Source organism: Bison bison, unplaced genomic scaffold (assembly GCF_000754665.1).
Source record: "Bison bison bison isolate TAMUID 2011002044 unplaced genomic scaffold, Bison_UMD1.0 scf7180017864135, whole genome shotgun sequence".
Lineage (NCBI taxonomy): Eukaryota > Metazoa > Chordata > Mammalia > Artiodactyla > Bovidae > Bison > Bison bison.
The window spans coordinates 269,628-286,464 of record NW_011494707.1 but is presented as its reverse complement, the minus strand read 5'-3'; the positions used below and the strand labels follow the sequence as shown (position 1 = coordinate 286,464).

The 16,837-nt window shown below is 39.9% G+C and overlaps 1 protein-coding gene across 1 annotated transcript in view; it reads left to right on the top strand.

Moving 5' to 3' along the window:
* Window positions 1-11,980, top strand: part of OTOL1 (otolin 1) — a 30,673-nt gene extending 18,693 nt beyond the window's left edge. The window contains exons 2-5 of the mRNA XM_010839822.1: window positions 389-757; window positions 6,668-6,757; window positions 9,715-9,786; window positions 10,985-11,980. Of these exons, the coding sequence (XP_010838124.1) occupies window positions 397-757; window positions 6,668-6,757; window positions 9,715-9,786; window positions 10,985-11,883 (1,422 nt within the window). The 5' untranslated portion in view covers window positions 389-396 and the 3' untranslated portion in view covers window positions 11,884-11,980. The remainder of the gene's footprint in view (window positions 1-388; window positions 758-6,667; window positions 6,758-9,714; window positions 9,787-10,984) is intronic.
* The last annotated feature ends 4,857 nt before the right edge of the window (window positions 11,981-16,837 follow it).

Below are 16,837 nucleotides of genomic sequence, written 5' to 3'. Positions count from 1 at the left end.
TTTTATACTTATTTGTTTTCCACAGAGTATATGAGCTAGTAAGAATATATGTTGCATTTATTATAGATCATGTTTTCTATTTGGCAAGATGATTTGAATGATTGAGAGCAATATTTTAGCACATGTAACAGTAGGAAAACAACCAGAAAGGAGAATTGAAGCAAATGTTCCTTACAGTGAGTACTTTAAGTCAATAAAATATTCTGTTGTGATTGAAGCATACGTTTACATATAAAATAGATAAATCATTTAGTATTATTTATACTGTTCATTCTTATGGTTCATTTATGTATATATATCCCTCTCATATAGGTATATATCTATATCATTTAGTCTTTTCATTTGGTTCTCACATGATATGTGTATATATTCCCATTGTATCTTTCAGCCTCAAACATGTGGATGTTTTCTTGGTTTTGTGCCATTTTTATTATTTTGGTTATTGCTAGTATGGACGCAGTAGCCAAGACCACACCATACACCAAATTCACGAAGAAATCTGAGGGAAAAGAGATGCCAAAGGGCCCAAAGCCATCCAGTGGCCTACCTCCAGAAGAAGGAGCCCCCTTCAGAGATGCGGCTGAAAGGGCAGAGCCAACCCCTGACCCCTTAGTCCTTGATTCTGCCTTTGATGCTGCCACTCTCTTCCCCTCCGAAAACCTCACTCTTGACACCGCTGATTTCTTCTTGAATTGCTGTGATTGCTGTTCATCTGGACCGGGGCAAAAGGGAGAACCGGGACAGACTGGAAAGCCAGGTATTTGAAAATACATGAAGCCATATATTTCCCACTTGTACAAACTTAGCGTTGAGAGGTAGTGGATTGGTGGTGGAATTGCCCGAGGGTTTCTACACCATCATGCCAGTGGGACAAGCCTAGGTGTAACAATGTGACAAATGCAATGGGTTCTGTTGCCCAGTGTGCTAAGCAGAGTCACATGTGCAGCTATTAATATTAAAATGAAACGAGATTAAAATTTCAGTTCTTCAGTCACACTGGCCCTATTTCAAGTGCTCAGCAGCCACAAGTGGCCAAAGGGCAGCACAGATTCAGAGCATTTCCATCGTTGCAGAAGGTTCTATTGGATGGTGCTGGTCAGAGCAGGGACTGAGCCTCCCGACAGTAGACTGGTATGTGGTTCTTCCAGTTATGCAGTCATCTCATTAGTGGCTCATGTAAAAAGGTGAAGTGAAAGTTCTGTGGTCTAGTGAGGATGAGTACTGACTGATGGATTTTGGGAGTGCTATTTGTAGTTAGGATTAGCAACAGAACACCTGTGAGGCGGAGAATAAAGGCAGGATTCAGTGTGCTTCTCATTGAAATTCTGAGGCAGCACTGTCTCCTTGCCCAATAGTCTTCATTGAACATCATGGTTAAATATTTCAAAGTTTCTAAATGTCTTTAATGCATACAGTACGAATATACTCTCACTTTTATTGTACTACGTTTCAGCTTTCCATGTCCTACAGCAGTAAATTCAAGGTGAAAGTGAGACCAGAATGTCAGTTTCAAATCCACTATTCCCTGACAGAATTACATATAAATATTTGTTGTGTCTTGCCTGAAGGATTTAAAGTCATAAATTCAGAAATTCCACATCCTCATTAAGCTTTTCATTCATTTCATCCTATTGCAGGTACCTTTTGGGAAATGTGATCGGTGTTTATGCAGAGGTGAAATTGAAGGGGAAGGGAGCTGGGTAGGAGTCTGGGGTCCCGAGATTTCAGAGTTGCCACAACATTACTGGCGACCTAATGAGACTAAGGAAATTATATTATTTACCGGGGTTTCTGTCAGTATCAAGCCTGGCTGGAAAGCTGCTTGGGGGGAGTGGGAGGTCAAGTAAACACAGCTGGTTGCTAAACTGTTTTCTAAGGCTGTAACATCCAGGGCTTTTGTCTTACACTGATGGATTTAGCTAGGCTGTTCTCAGAGCTGAGACTCCAAATACCCAGGACGTATACTCTAAAGGTGTGTCACGTTATTGGACTGCCTGGGGCATGCATATATCTTAGTCTGACTAGCTCTGCCATAGACAGACTGCTTGAGAGTTCAGAAGGTCAAGCTGTCACGGTCCTACCTTGGGGAAACTTCATTAGCACTCCAAGTGTCAGTTTCTAAAATAGTAAAATGGGATAAGAATAATGGCAGCTTCATGGAGTCGTCAAGAGAACTGAATGAGGTTATATACAAGGTCTCAGTGTGATGCCTAGAATAGAACACATGCTCAATAAACTGTGTTTATTTTTCTGGTTAGCTGTAGTAGGAGTCTTTTCTTATCCTGTGCAATATTCTGAACCTGATAGGATCCTGTTTTTGAGATTCATAGATATTTTTTCTAGCTTTACCAGTGTTTCAAAAACATTGTTTTCTTGTATTATTTATTTGTTTAATTGAAGCATAGATGATTTGCAGTGTTGTGTTAGATTCTGGTGTATGGCAAAGTGATTCAATTTATATATATATAAATGAAAAGAAAAAAAGTGAAAGTGGGAGTCACTCAGTTCAGTTCAGTTCAGTCACTCAGTCGTATCCAACTCTTTGTGATCCTCTGGTCTGTAACCTACCAGGATACTCCACCCATGGAATTTTCCAGGCAAGAATACTGGAGTGGGTTGCCATTGCCTTCATCAGGGGATCTTCCCAACCCAGGATTTGAACCTGGGTCTCCTGCATTGCATGCAGATTCTTTACCATCTGAGTTACCAGAGAAGCCCATATATGCATATTCTTTTTCATATTTTTCCATTACAGTTTATTACAGCATATTGAATATAGTTTCCTGTGATACACAGTAGGACCTTGTTGTTTATTTACTTTATATATACTAGTATATATCTGCTAATCCCAAACTCTTAATTTATCCTTCCCTGATTCCCTTCCCTCTTTGGTAACCATGATTTTGTCAAAAACATTGTAGTAATGTGTAATGTTTAATGTTGTATAAAAACAACAGTAAACAAACTTGAAGATGAAAGTAAATCTGCTCAAACCCAACTATTTATTTTTTTCGTTATCTGTTAGTTCTTGGTCACATGAACACACATACATTACATATATCACATTTGTATCATCTACTGTGATATAAGTAATAACTGTAGATTTTAAAAAGTCATGAACCTAATTTTACAGTTTCTGAATGAAAGTATTTTGAAGTATACAGCTGTATCTAATATCTTGCAAAGATAAAATTCCATTTGAAACTTTTATCTCCAGCTTCTTTCATTAATTCAGTTATGATAATAGCTACCTATCACTGTTTCCATTGTTTCCCCATCTATTTGCCATGAAGTGATGGGATTGGATGCCATGATTTTAGTTTTTTGAATGTTGAGTTTTAAGCCAGCTTCTTCACTCTCCTCTTTCACTTTCATCAAGAGATTCTTTAGTTCCTCTTCACTTTCTGCCATAAGGGTGGTGTTATTTACATATCTGAGATTATTGATACTTCTCCTGGCAAACTTGATTCCAGCTTGTGCTTCATCCAGCCCTGCATTTAGCATGATGTACTCTGCATATAAGATAAATAAGCAGGCTGACAATATACACCTTAACGTACTTCTTTCCCAGTTTGGAACCAGTCTGTTCCATGTCCAGTTCTAACTGTTGCTTCTTGACCTGCATACAGATTTCTCAGGAGGTAGGTTAGGTGGTCTGGTCTTCCCATCTCTTTAAGAATTTTCCACAGTTTGTTGTGATCCACACAATCAAAGGCTTTAGCTAGTAAATGAAGCAGATGTTCTTCTGGGATTCTCTTGCTTTTTTCTGTGATCCAATGGATGTTGACAATTTGATCTCTGGTTCCTCAGGCTTTTCTAAATCCAGCTTGAACATCTGGGAGTTCTTGGTTCACATACTGTTGAAACCTAGCTTGGAAAATTTTCAGCATTACTTTACTAGCATGTGAGATGAGTGCAATTGTGTGGTAGTTTGAACAAGTCTTTGGCACGGCCCTTCTTGGGATTGGAGTGAAAACTGACCTTTTCCAGTCCTGTAGCCACTGCTGAGTTTTCCAAATTTGCTGGTATTCTGAGTGCAGCACTTTAACAGCAATATCTTTTAGGACTGGAAATAGCTTAGCTGGAATTCCATCACCTCTAGTAGCTTTGTTCATAGTGGTGCTTCCTAAGGCCCAGTTGACTTTGCACTCCAAGATGTCTGGGCTCCAAAATCACTGCAGATGGTGACTGCAGCCATGAAATTAAAAGATGCTTGCTCCTTGGAAGAAAAGCTATGACAAACCTAGACAGCATATTAAAATGCAGAGACATTACTTTGTCAACAAAGTCCATATAGTCAAAATTCTGGTTTTCCAGTAGCTATGTATGGATGTGAGAGTTGGGCCATAGAGAAAGTACAGCACTGAAGAATTGATGCTTTTGAAATGTGGTACTGGAGAAGACTCTTGAGAGTCCCTTGGACTGCAAGGAGATCAAACTAGTCAGTCTTAAAGGAAATCAATCCTGAGTATTCATTGGAAGGACTGATGCTGAAGCTGAAACTCCAGTACTTTGACCACCTGATTCGAAGAACCGACTCTTTGGAAAAGACCCTGGTGCTGGGAAAGATTGAAGGCAGGAGGAGACGGGGACAGCAAAGGATGAGATTGTTGGATGGCATCACTGATTCAATGGACGTGAGTTTGAGTAAGCTCTGAGAGTTGGTGGACAGGGAAGCCTGGCGTGCTGCAGTCCATAGGGTCATAAAGAGTCAGACATGACTGAGCTACCTACTGTGTGCCAAGAACTCTTAAGCACTTTATTGTTTCTCATCTTTGTAGAAAATGTTTAAAATATTATTACATGTCAGTGGATGATTTAATTGCATTTCAGAGAATTTTATGTAATTCTAGAGGTCATGTAACCTGAGAGTGTTCAACTTGGAATCAAACTAAATTTTTGCAGCTTCCAGCCCCAGCTGTTCAATTAAGTCTAGTCTTCTGTTATTTACACTAAACTAACCATGATGTTGGAGAAGACAATGGCACCCCACTCCAGTACTCTTGCCTGGAAAATCCCATGGATGGAGGAGCCTGGTGGGCTGCAGTCCATGGGGTTGCTAAGAGTCGGATACGACTGAGCGACTTGACTTTCACTTTTCACTTTCATGCATTGGAGAAGGAAATGGCAACCCGCTCCAGTGTTCTTGCCTTGGGAATCCCAGGGACGGGGATCCTGGTGGGCTGCCGTCTATGGGGTTGCACAGAGTCGGACATGACTGAAGTGACTTATCAGCAGCAGCAACCATGATGTAGATGGAAGAGTAGCCCCAGTACCCCTTGTACTCTGCAGACACTTGCTTTGTGCTCCCTGTGCCAACCTGGACACTGCCCTTTATCATTTCCCTCATGACCACATTAGGCATTTGGGTGTCATGAAGAAGGGGGTCATTGCACAGTGACTGACTGACCTTGCTTGCTTCTGCCCCACTCCACCCTCCCATTTATTTTCCATTACTTTCCTTTCTGCTCTTCCTGCTTTTCTAGACAGAGGAGCTTAACCACTGTTTAAGTGTGCCTTCAGCCTTAACCTCCGTTGCAAGCAATTTATTAAAGTGCTTCATCCAAACAAATACAATGTTCTTTCAAAAAGGAAATTCGACAGATTGAATATAATTTTCTGCATTCCATCAGCATTAATTATAATAATTAAGATGAAAGATTACAATTTAATTGAGTGCACTTATCTATAGGGTTAACTTTCAAAGAAACTGGCCACAAATTATTCTAGTCAGGGGTTGCAAAACAGTTCCTATGCTTAAACAAGGCTGGAGTTGTAGGAAGGATAATTGTCTTTGGCCTGGGTCTATGTGTGGTCCAGGTAAGTGGAAGGGATCCAGGCTGCTGGGGCAGGCAAGGAACTAGTGATGTTATGAACCCCGCACCATCTGCCCCTTGGCCTTCTTTACCCTGATCACTAGGTCTGTTCATGGTCTTTTCCATTGCTGTTTTTCCCGAAATACTCATCTTTTCTTTTTGGTCTTGGAAAATTCTAATTTGTTCATTGTGTCTTAGCTTAATGCCCCTTTTTTCCCCAGGATGTCTACTCTGTTTCCATAAGTTAATTTTTTTTAACCACAATCTACAATAGGAACTTCTTCTTTTCTTCACATTGCTAACAGCAGTGTAGCCATTTCTATTTATTTTTGTGGTAATTTGCTCACGTTTCTCTTTTATGGGCTCTCAGCTCCATGGGGGAAAAGGGGCTGCTGGAATGTTGATGGCTGATTCCTGACACCTAGCTGGATGCTTGATGTATAGGACTCTGCAGTAGTTCCTGAGTCAATGAATAAGAGAAGGAATGGGAAAACCCACAGTGCTAGGTATTCTGGTTTTACTTCTTATTTGAAAGTGCAGTCCACATGAGCTTAATAGTCAGGTATTTTGTTCCTATTGTTTGATATAGTACTGCTTCTCTGAATCATTTGATCACTGCCATGAATTCAGTGACAAGTACTAATGGGCTCAATTTATCTATTCAGGTAGTGCAAAATTGCAAATCAGACAAAAATATTGTCCTTAGAACTCTGTAATAGTTTATTTTCACCCAGATCTTATCATTACTACACTGACAGTCATTGGCATCAATAAAGTGACTGCTTTTTTTGAACTAGTGAATTTCAAAAGAGAATTTTCCTGCCCTGATGGTTTTTAAATCTCATTTCCAGGTTTTAAGGGAGAGGCTGGTAATATAGGGATCCCAGGGTCACCAGGAATTGTTGGACCCCAAGGTCCAAAAGGCCAGAAAGGAGAGAAAGGTAGGTGATTATATTCATTTCATGTTGAAACTCAACAGATGTTCTGCATCATTTTTAAGAAGAGCAGCTTGCTAAGAAAATACCAGCTTCTTGCAGGTGGATCAAGTTTTTAAAATGTAGAAACTTGGTAAGACATAGTGTGAGTTACATTTGATATTAAAATGTTAACTTTATAAATAGCCAATTGAGAATTTTAAACTTGCCTGGTAATCTCTCTTTCACAATACACACACACACACACACCTTTCCTATTTCTCATAGTCCACCTGGCTGACCCAGTGACTGGGAGCCACAGGGCATACACATTCTGGGGAAGTGTACTTTTCTTTTTTTTTTTTAATTAGCCAACAGCTTGAAGTTTGCAGGGTCTTAATTCCCTGACCAGGTATCAAACCCATGTCGTCTGCAGTGGAACACAGAGCCCTAACCACTGGACTGTCAGAGAATTCAAGGGGATCTTTTCCTATATATTCCCATTTGAGTTCTTCTTTATGATGCAAATTAACTTCCTACTAGATACAACTAATCAGAGCAGGCAATCCTCTAGAATATTCCATTTAGGCAAATGGCCTACCTGCTAAGAAAAATATGACATATCCTTTAGCTCACCCTCAAATCAGGGGTGTGTCAACGGTGGGAAGAAAACTGAATTAAAATAGAAGACATCAGGCTAATTGCAGTGACCTTGGACCCATCACTTTACCTCACCTGGATATTGAGGGACTAGACTATATATTTCTTTATACTCTGTTTAAAGAAGATCTGTTGTTTTGTGTGCTTTACTAGATCTTTTCCAGCTTAGAAATTCTATAATTCCATAGATTTATCAGCAAAGAGGGTGTCCTGCCCAGGGAAATCCCTGGCTCTGTAAGTGCTTTGAGGTATTGAAGGAAGGTTACAGATTCATTGGGACATTTAGAAATTCCTCAGGGAATACCACCAGCCTGTAGAAATACCATCTATCCATCAAGGTAAATGTTTTAGCCTCAGTGTCACATGTCAAAAAATCTAATATCATCTATACATCACACTCTGCATGGCTCAGGAACTGCCTAACTCGTTTCTAGTAGAACATTCAGTGAAGTAATTACTCAAAAAAGATGCTAAGGTAAGAGAGAGCCACTTCACACTTGTCAGTTAGGCGATTTTCATTCTCGGAAACATTTAATCCTTCTGTGGCTGAATTATGTTAGCAGAAAGCTCTGTGAAATAAAGATGAGTGATGAACTTCCCCAGTGATTCATACATTTGGAAGTTAGACTTCTGCAAGTAGAAGAAAAAAACAGGGAAGTATTGTAAAATAAAGTTCTTAAGAATATGCTTCTGATGAAGGATCAAAAGTAGAAATTCATTTAGCCAGTCTATAAAGTGACAACTGTACTTTCCTTTTACTTCCACTTAACTTGGACTCTTGCTTAAGACTTACAGTGAAAAAAAATAAATGAGTAGTATGACTGCATTTTGGATAATTTTATCTGATTGAGTAAGTTCATTGTAAGTAGTTAAACTCTTTAAATGAACTCAAGAATCAGAATAACTGTGCAGTGAAGGTCAGGATATGAATATTGACAAGGACTGGGAATAGAATTATTCCTTCACTTCCATTCATAGTTATGTTCCCTTGAAAGGTACACAGAATTTTCCTGATGGCCTATGGGTTAATTTCCAAAATTTAAATTTCATGTGGAATGATAATGGAGGAGCCATTATCAGTTACTTAGAAAACTCTGCTGACTGGCTTATGGTGGGGGCGGGGGGTGGATTTCTCTAGCTAGTCTTATGAAATTTGGCTGAGTCTCTTCTCATGACTTTTAATTTGGTTTAGGGTTTCTTTTTCCCTTGCAAAAATGGAACAAAATATGTTGGTTATATCATAAATAATATGGCTGGCAAATTGATGCCAACCAATATTATATACAATCATGTTTGACTCTGTACAGATTTCTAAACTTTTTCATGCCTACGTTTCTTCTGTGATAAAAGTGTTGACAAAAATATCTGCTCTATCTTTCTTGATGGGAAATGCTACAGACTTTTGGAAATGAAAAACGTCCCAGGTGATGAAATGTGCTTTGTTATGTGAGTTTCTCTGCTATATTAGAGACTGTTTTATTATCAAATAAATGTTAATATTATATTTAAAAAGGTTGAAATGTAAAAATTCATGGTAAGAGTTTGGAACATTACATGGTGCAAAGTAAATGCTAAGTGAGAGTTAGTTATTGTTATTACTATTATTTTTGCTATTATTTACAATTAAAATAAATCTAGAGTGGCTGTACTATAATATCTTTGGCCTTTGGCCAGGCCCATATAAAAGTTCATTTTGTGGTAGTACAGCAAATATCTAAACCCTTGGATATTTTAATTTTTTTCAAACATGAATTTTCAGTTTTATAATTTGCCCAAAGATCATATGAAAAACATCCAAACAAAGAGAAAATCAGCTTTTCCTTGATGCTCTATGTATGTCAAGGACAATATTTTTTTCCTAAGTGGGTTTTTACCACGAATAGTTTTAGCTGATTGCAAAATGTTGTACTCTGTGTCAGCTTATATAGTGCATGGCACTATTTCTCAGACATTGTGAGGAATATAAAAAAGAGGACTTTTTAACTGTCATTCAAAATTCATAATAGGAAGCACACAAACACAGACATATATAATGTAAAGCAGAATATCATGAGTTTTGTATGAGATCTGAAAAGCTACAGGATTGCTGAGGCAAAAGCTGAACTCTGAAGAGATTTGGCACTACCTCCAAATCCTTTAAATGGCTTACCATCAATTGGAATAAAATGTTCCTAATGATGCTCAATGAATTCTTTTCCCATATTGTCTTTACCTTTACACATTTTGATAAAGGAAACAATGGAATGTGACACAGGTGTGAAATAGATGTTAGTTATATCATGGTTAATATAGCTGGAAAAAAGCTAATCTTGGTATCATTTTAGGATTCAAGGGAGAACGTGGAGACCAAGGAGCAAGTGGAGTTCCAGGATACCCAGGAAAGCCTGGAGAACCAGGTAGCTTATCAGTTCAGTTCAGTTCAGTTCAGTTGCTCAGTCATGTCCGACTCTTTGAGACCCCATGAACCACAGCATGCCAGGTCTCTCTGTCCATCACCAACTCCTGGAGCCTACCCAAACTCATGTCCATCGAGTCAGTGATGCCATCCAACCATCTCATCCTCTGTCATCCCCTTCTCCTCCCGCCCTCAATCTTTCCCAGCATCAGGGTCTTTTCAAATGAGTCAGCTGTTTGCATCAGTTGGCCAAAGTATTGGCGTTTCAGCTTCAACATCAGTCCTTCCAATGAACACCCAGGACTGATCTCCTTTAGGATAGACTGGCTGGATCTCCCTGCAGTCCAAGGGACTCTCAAAAGCTTATCAGTATATCTATTGTGTGCGGTCACATGTGTGGTATAGCCTTTAATTTTCTTCCTGTTTGTATTTAAAGTTATCAAGGAGGTCAAAGGGAAATATAAATTAATAATCTAATAATTCAGTGTACTGATTGGTGGAATGTCACCAGCACTAGTTTGGGAGTCTGGAGATGATAGAAGTATCTGAGCTCTGCTCCTCTCTCTAGCTGTCCTTGGGGAGAAGATACTTCAATCTTTCCGGGTTGAGGTTCTTTCCCTGGAAGATTCTGGGTTTTGATGGGCAATGTGGAGATGTATGAGAATACCTGGATTGGACCAAAACGCAAAGTGTAATAGAACACAATGGGCAACTATAGTTCTAATACTGCCTCATCTTAACAGTAAATACACAATATCTAAGTATAAGCTATTGCTTTTCAGTAGCGTTAGCTCTTCCCCTTATGAGAGAGTAGCTTTATTTGAATGACTCAGTGTAAGAGTCTCCTCTGCGCCGCCATTGCTCAGGGGAGAACCAGACTTCCAGTTCCAGTTAGGTTGTATTTCCTTTTGTGAGCTCTCTGATAATAGCCTCAGCTGGTAAAGAACCTGCCTGCCAATGTAGGAGATGCAAGAGATGCAGGTTTGATCTCTGGGTCAGGAAGATCCCCTGGAGAAGGAAATGGCATCCTAGTCCAGGATTCTTGCCTGGGAAATCCCATGGACAGAGGAGCCTGGAGGGTTACAGTCCATGGGGCAGCAAAAAAGTTGAACACAGACTGAGCACATACATACACTGATAATAGCATCCTGGTCATACCCTATGTGAGCCTTAACCATGATTTAAATTTTCCATTTCAGGTGGAATTGGTCCTAAGGGGGACACAGGAAACATTGGCCCAACGGGAGTGAAAGGACAAAAAGGCTTGAAGGGGGACACGTGTGCCAATGGAACCAAAGGAGATAAAGGAGACAGAGGGCCTATAGGAGCACCCGGCTTGAATGGAGAGCCTGGTGCCAAGGGAGAGAAGGGTGAAGTGGGGGACAAGGGCTACTCTGGAGATTCCGGGGAGAGGGGAGAAAAGGGAGAAAAAGGCGAGGAGGGCGTGAAAGGAGAGAAAGGCAGCAAAGGAGATAATGGAATGGAAGGGAAAAGTGGCTCAGATGGCCTTCCTGGGGTGCCAGGTGATCCAGGAGTCAAAGGAGAAAAGGGAGAGTTGGGAATTCCTGGTCTCATGGGACCTGTGGGACCCAAGGGCGAGCTGGGGAGCAAAGGGGTCAGGGGGTCGATCGGGAAGAAGGGTTCTCGGGGCCTCAAGGGCTCCAAGGGGGAGCAGGCCAGAGTCCCACGGTCGGCTTTCAGTGCTGCTTTATCCAAGCCCTTCCCTCCTCCCAATGCCCCTATCAAGTTTGATAAGGTTATCTATAATGACCAAGGGAATTATAGCCCTGTCACTGGGAAATTTAACTGTAGTATTCCTGGGGCCTACGTTTTCTCCTACCATATCACCGTGAGGGGCCGACCTGCTCGGATCAGCCTGGTGGCCTGGAACAGGAAGCAGTTCAAGTCCAGAGAGACGCTCTATGGCCATGAAATAGACCAGACCTCTCTCCTCATCATCCTGAAATTAAGAGCAGGGGACCAAGTCTGGCTGGAAGTTTCAAAGGATTGGAATGGGGTGTATGTCAGTGCTGAGGATGACAGCATTTTTACTGGGTTCCTTTTGTACCCAGATGAAAACCCTAGCATTTCACCATGATCTTATGTCTTCAACACTGTAGTTTGGGTTTAGTAGAAGTCAAGTAACATTGGGTAGTGCTGTTGGAAAAAATAACCTTTGTTATTTTCATGATTATAAAAATAATACAGAAAAATTAAGAAAAAATGATATCACTTAGGTTGAATAATTCCTATTTTAAGACATCACCTTTAAGAATATTTACACATAGTTGAGAGCATGTATCTATTAATTTTGTAGCTAGGTTTTTTCATTTTAGCATTATAATGGCATTTCTTATGTCCTTTAAATAACAATATCTGTATTTAAAATATGAAGATTTATAATAAATATATTCTTACTAAATATTTCCTATATTTCATAAAAATGTATATAACTCTTTTCTTTGTGAATATGAGGCTAACAGCTAACATACAGTGGGCAGATATTTCTCAGAAATTTCTAATTCTGTTGGGAGGATTGCCTGCCAATGAAATGGAACTAGTCCCATGTTAGTTTAATTCAGGGTGAAAACACAGAAAGAATAATAAAGACTAGCTAAAGTATCTTTAAAATTAATCACTGTGTAAGTGTTTTCTCATAAAAAGCCTGCATTATATGGACTTGTGTGTTGGGTAAATGGTAAAAAGAAAGTTGATAAAGATATTGCTCATTATAGCAAAGATCCAACCATTCATCTAATTATTGTGCTTAGAAGAATTAAATGACCCCCCAAAAGATTCCAGAGGAAAATTAAATCATTATTGATCTAAAATTTCAGTCCTTTCTTTATGGAAGAACATTTAATTTGGATAAATTCTTTGGCTTCATTATCATCTCTAAAATAATTAATTCTGGTTATTCAGTAATAACACTGCTGGAACAGGTGAGTATTGGGAATTCATTTGCAATGTGACTATTTAATACTGTGAATATATAATAACTTAGCAGCCTCATTTTTTTAAAGAAGTGAATTTATTGACTCTAAATTTAATTTGGTTTAATGAAGGCATATAGTTATACAGATTTGCAAATCTTGGTGGTCAGATCAGGGACTGGGTGATGGTGGATTTTTTGGCCTTGCTTTGCCAGATAAACTCTGAAAAACATAATTCATTTTTGATAAGTGTTTCCCAAACTATGTTCAGAGGAAAAGCATTACTGGAAGTTGTTATTATGAGCTACTGCAAAGAATGGATTCTGTGTCAAACAAATGTTGAAAATCTTATATTCTGTCTCCCTCTTAAAGGTTCATAAAGCATGTGAGTGTAGTCCCTGACATTCCCACAGAAAAGAAATTTGTTTAATTTTGCTTTATCCAATGATCCTATACTTATTTTGAATACAGAATTCATCAAGCAACATCCTGTGGAACAGCATTCTGTAAGATGCCAATTTTGGAAATACTGCATTAGTTTCTCATCCGAAGATTACCCAGCAGGCTGGGGTAAAGTTTACTCTCAAGAGTTTGCCCTTCCTTCAGCAAATTCTTCTCTATTTAGATTGTAATATTGCTTTAACTGTGGCTTTGCACACAAGAGGGGGTAAGAATTTTCAAGTGATTAAAATAGTGATACTTGTACTTAGAATTATCTTTTCCAATTTGAGGATGGGATAGTGAAGAGATTCCAGGAACTTACAGTTTTGTCTCTCTGTATGCTCTTATAATAAAGCTAGTGGATGTGATTGAATTCAGGTAGAACGATTTAAAACCTTAAAGGATGATGGCATCAAGGTGTTGCATTCAATATGTCAGCAAATCTGAAAGACCCAGCAGTGGCCAAAGGACTGGAAAAGGTCAATCCTCATTCCAGTTCCCAAGAAGGGTAGTACTAAAGAATGTGCTAACCATCGGACAATTGCACTCACGCCCATGCTAATAAGGTTCATGCTTAAAATCTTGCATGCCAAGATTCAGCATTAGGTGAACCAAGAACTTCGAGATGGCCAAGCTGGATTTAGAAAAGGAAGAGGAACCAGAGATCAAATTGCCAACATTTGCTGGATCATAGAGAAAGCTAGGGAATTCCATAAAAACATCTACCTCTGTTTCATCAACTATGCCAAAGCCTTTGACTATGTGGATCATAATAAACCATGGAAAGCTTTTAAAGAGATGGGAATACCAGACCATCTTTCTTGTTTCCTGAGAAACCTGTATGTTGGTCAAGAAGCAACAGTTAGTACCCTGTATGGAACACCTGATTGGTTCAAGATTGAGAAAGTACAACAGGGCTGTCATCCTGTTTATTTAATCTATACACTGATCACATCATGAGAAATGCCAGGCTGGATGAGTTATAAGCTGGAATCAAGATAGGTGGGAGAAACATCAATAACCTCAGATATGCAGATGATGATGGCATATCATCTAATGGCAGAAAGTGAAGAGGAACTAAACAGCATCTTGATGAGGGCAAAGGAGGAGAGTGAAAGAGCCAGCTTAAAACTAAATATTAAAAACCTAAGATCATGGCATCCAGCCCCATTACTCCATGGCAAATAGAGGGGGAAAAGGTGGAAGTAGTGACAGATTTCCTCCTCTTGGGCTCTAAAATCACTGCAGATGGTGACTGCAGCCATGAAACCAGAAAACATTTTCTTCTTGGCAGGAAAGCTAGACAGTGTGCTGAAAAACAGAGACATTACTCTGCCGACAAAAGTCCATGTAGCCAAGGCTATGGTCTTCCCAGTGGTCACATACAGTTGTAAGGGCTGGACCATAAAGAAGATGGAGCACTGAAGAATTGATGCCTTCGAACTGTGGTGCTGGAGAAGACTCCTGAGAGTCCCTTGGACAGCAAGGAGATCAAACTAGTCAATCTTAAGGGAAATCAACCCTGAGTACTCGATGGAAGGACTGATGCTGAAGTTGAAACTCCAGTATTTTGGTCATTTGATGTGAACAGCTGACTCATTGGAAAAGTCCCTGATGCTGGAAAAGATTGAGGGCTGAAGGAGAAGAGGGCGTCAGAGGATGAGGTGGCTGGAATGCATCACCAATGCAATGGACATGAACTTAGGCAAACTTCGGGAGATGGTGATGGACAGAGAGGTCTGGCATGCTGCAGTCCGTGGGTTTGCAAACAGTCAGACACAACTGGGTGACTGAACAAAATACAAAGTGATCTTATAGATATTTTTAAAGTTATGCCATCTCCATCTTTGGGTTGGAAGGACTTGGGGAGGCTGAGAGCCAACTAGCTGAGGAAGATGCAAGAGGAACCACATCAAAGGATGTGATGTAAAAGGCAGCTGGGAAGAGGGCCAGTAAGAGAGGAACAGTTCACATGGAGGCTTTATGATATCCAGTCGTGTCTTGCATGTGTGTTTGTGATAAACATTTTATAGGTCTTTAAGCCTGAAGTTAAGAGTTTGGGGTTAAGATCCAGGATTGGTGGTTAGTTATGAACTTTTCCGGAGAAGGCAATGGCACCCCACTCCAGTACTTTTGCCTGGAAAATCCCAAGGACGGAAGAGCCTGGTGGGCTGTAGTCCATGGGGTCGCTAGGAGTCAGACACGACTGAGCGACTTCACTTTCACTTTTCACTTTCCTGCATTGGAGAAGGAAATGGCAACCCACTCCAGTGTTCTTGCCTGGAGAATCCCAGGGACAGGGGAGCCTGGTGGGCTGCCATCTATGGAATCGCACAGAGTCAGACACGACTGAAGTGACTTAGCAATATGAACTTTTCCCAGGGCATCCCAGCTCTTAGCCTTAGGGATGGCTTTGGGAGGTGGCTTCTAGGTTCTTTATGCCTCTCTCTGCTACAAGAATGGAGAAGTGGCACAGCAGTGTCCCTTTCTTTCAACTATACCATGTCTCCCATCCTTCAGAAGCACAAAAAACAAAGTGGATCTCCCCAGAGTATTAAACCACTGAGAATTAAACTGCATCTCTGGCTTAACATGACAAAACAAGCTTCTGAAAGTCTCCCCAAGCTGCCCTCCCACATCCTGATGTAACTCACAAAATGACAAGTTTTCTGGAATTGAACAGGCCAAAAAGCTTGGGTCATGTGATTTTTTTTCCCTTTCACACTTAAATCCAATCTGTCAGGAAATCCTCTTGGTGCTTTCTTCAGGAAGTATCAAGAATTTGATGACTTCTCATATCTCCTTTGCCATTACTCTGATCAAAGCACCATCATTTATGACCTTGATTTTCTTTTTTATTGCAATAACCTCCAAATTGGATTTATCTAAAACACAAGGGGTTCAGGGCTAAAATAAAAATTGTACCGAACATAATAAATATTTAAATGTTATGAGTCAATCTAACAAAATTATTAAAAATATGTTCTATCCTCCTACTTTAATGTATATTCTTATGTTGAAAAAGTAAAAAACAATGAATGGTTTTTATTTGACCAACAGTAAGCAAAACATCACAGATGATTGAATTACTATTGTGTGTGTGTCTGGGTGTTCTATGAGTGGGAATGTGATATTTGGTTGAGTACAGAAAGAGTTTACCTCGTGAATTACTATATGTTTATCCTATACGTGTTTTGGGCTTCTCTGGTGGCTCACATGGTAAAGCATCTGACAGCAATGCAGCAGACCCAGGTTCAATCCCTGGATTGGGAAGATCCCCTGAAGAAGGGAATGGAAATCCACTCCAGTATTCCTGCCTGGAAAATCCCATGGACAGAGGAGCCTGGCGAACTACAGTCCATGGGGTCACAAAGAATTGGATATGACTGAGCAACTAACACTTTCTCTTTCATAGATGTTATTTTTTAAAACTTTATTTCAGTAAAATATATGCTTTCACTATTAAGATTTACACATAGTTAATGTTCTATTGACAGTTTTATCAAATTATACCACTCTTGTTGAATCATTGCATTTTATAGATTCAGTTCAGTTCAGTTCAGTTGCTCAGTCGTGTCCGACTCTTTGCGACCCCATGGACTGCAGCATGCCAGGCTTCCCTGTCCATCACCAACTCCCAGAGCTTTCTCAAACTCATGTCCATTGAGTCAGTGATGC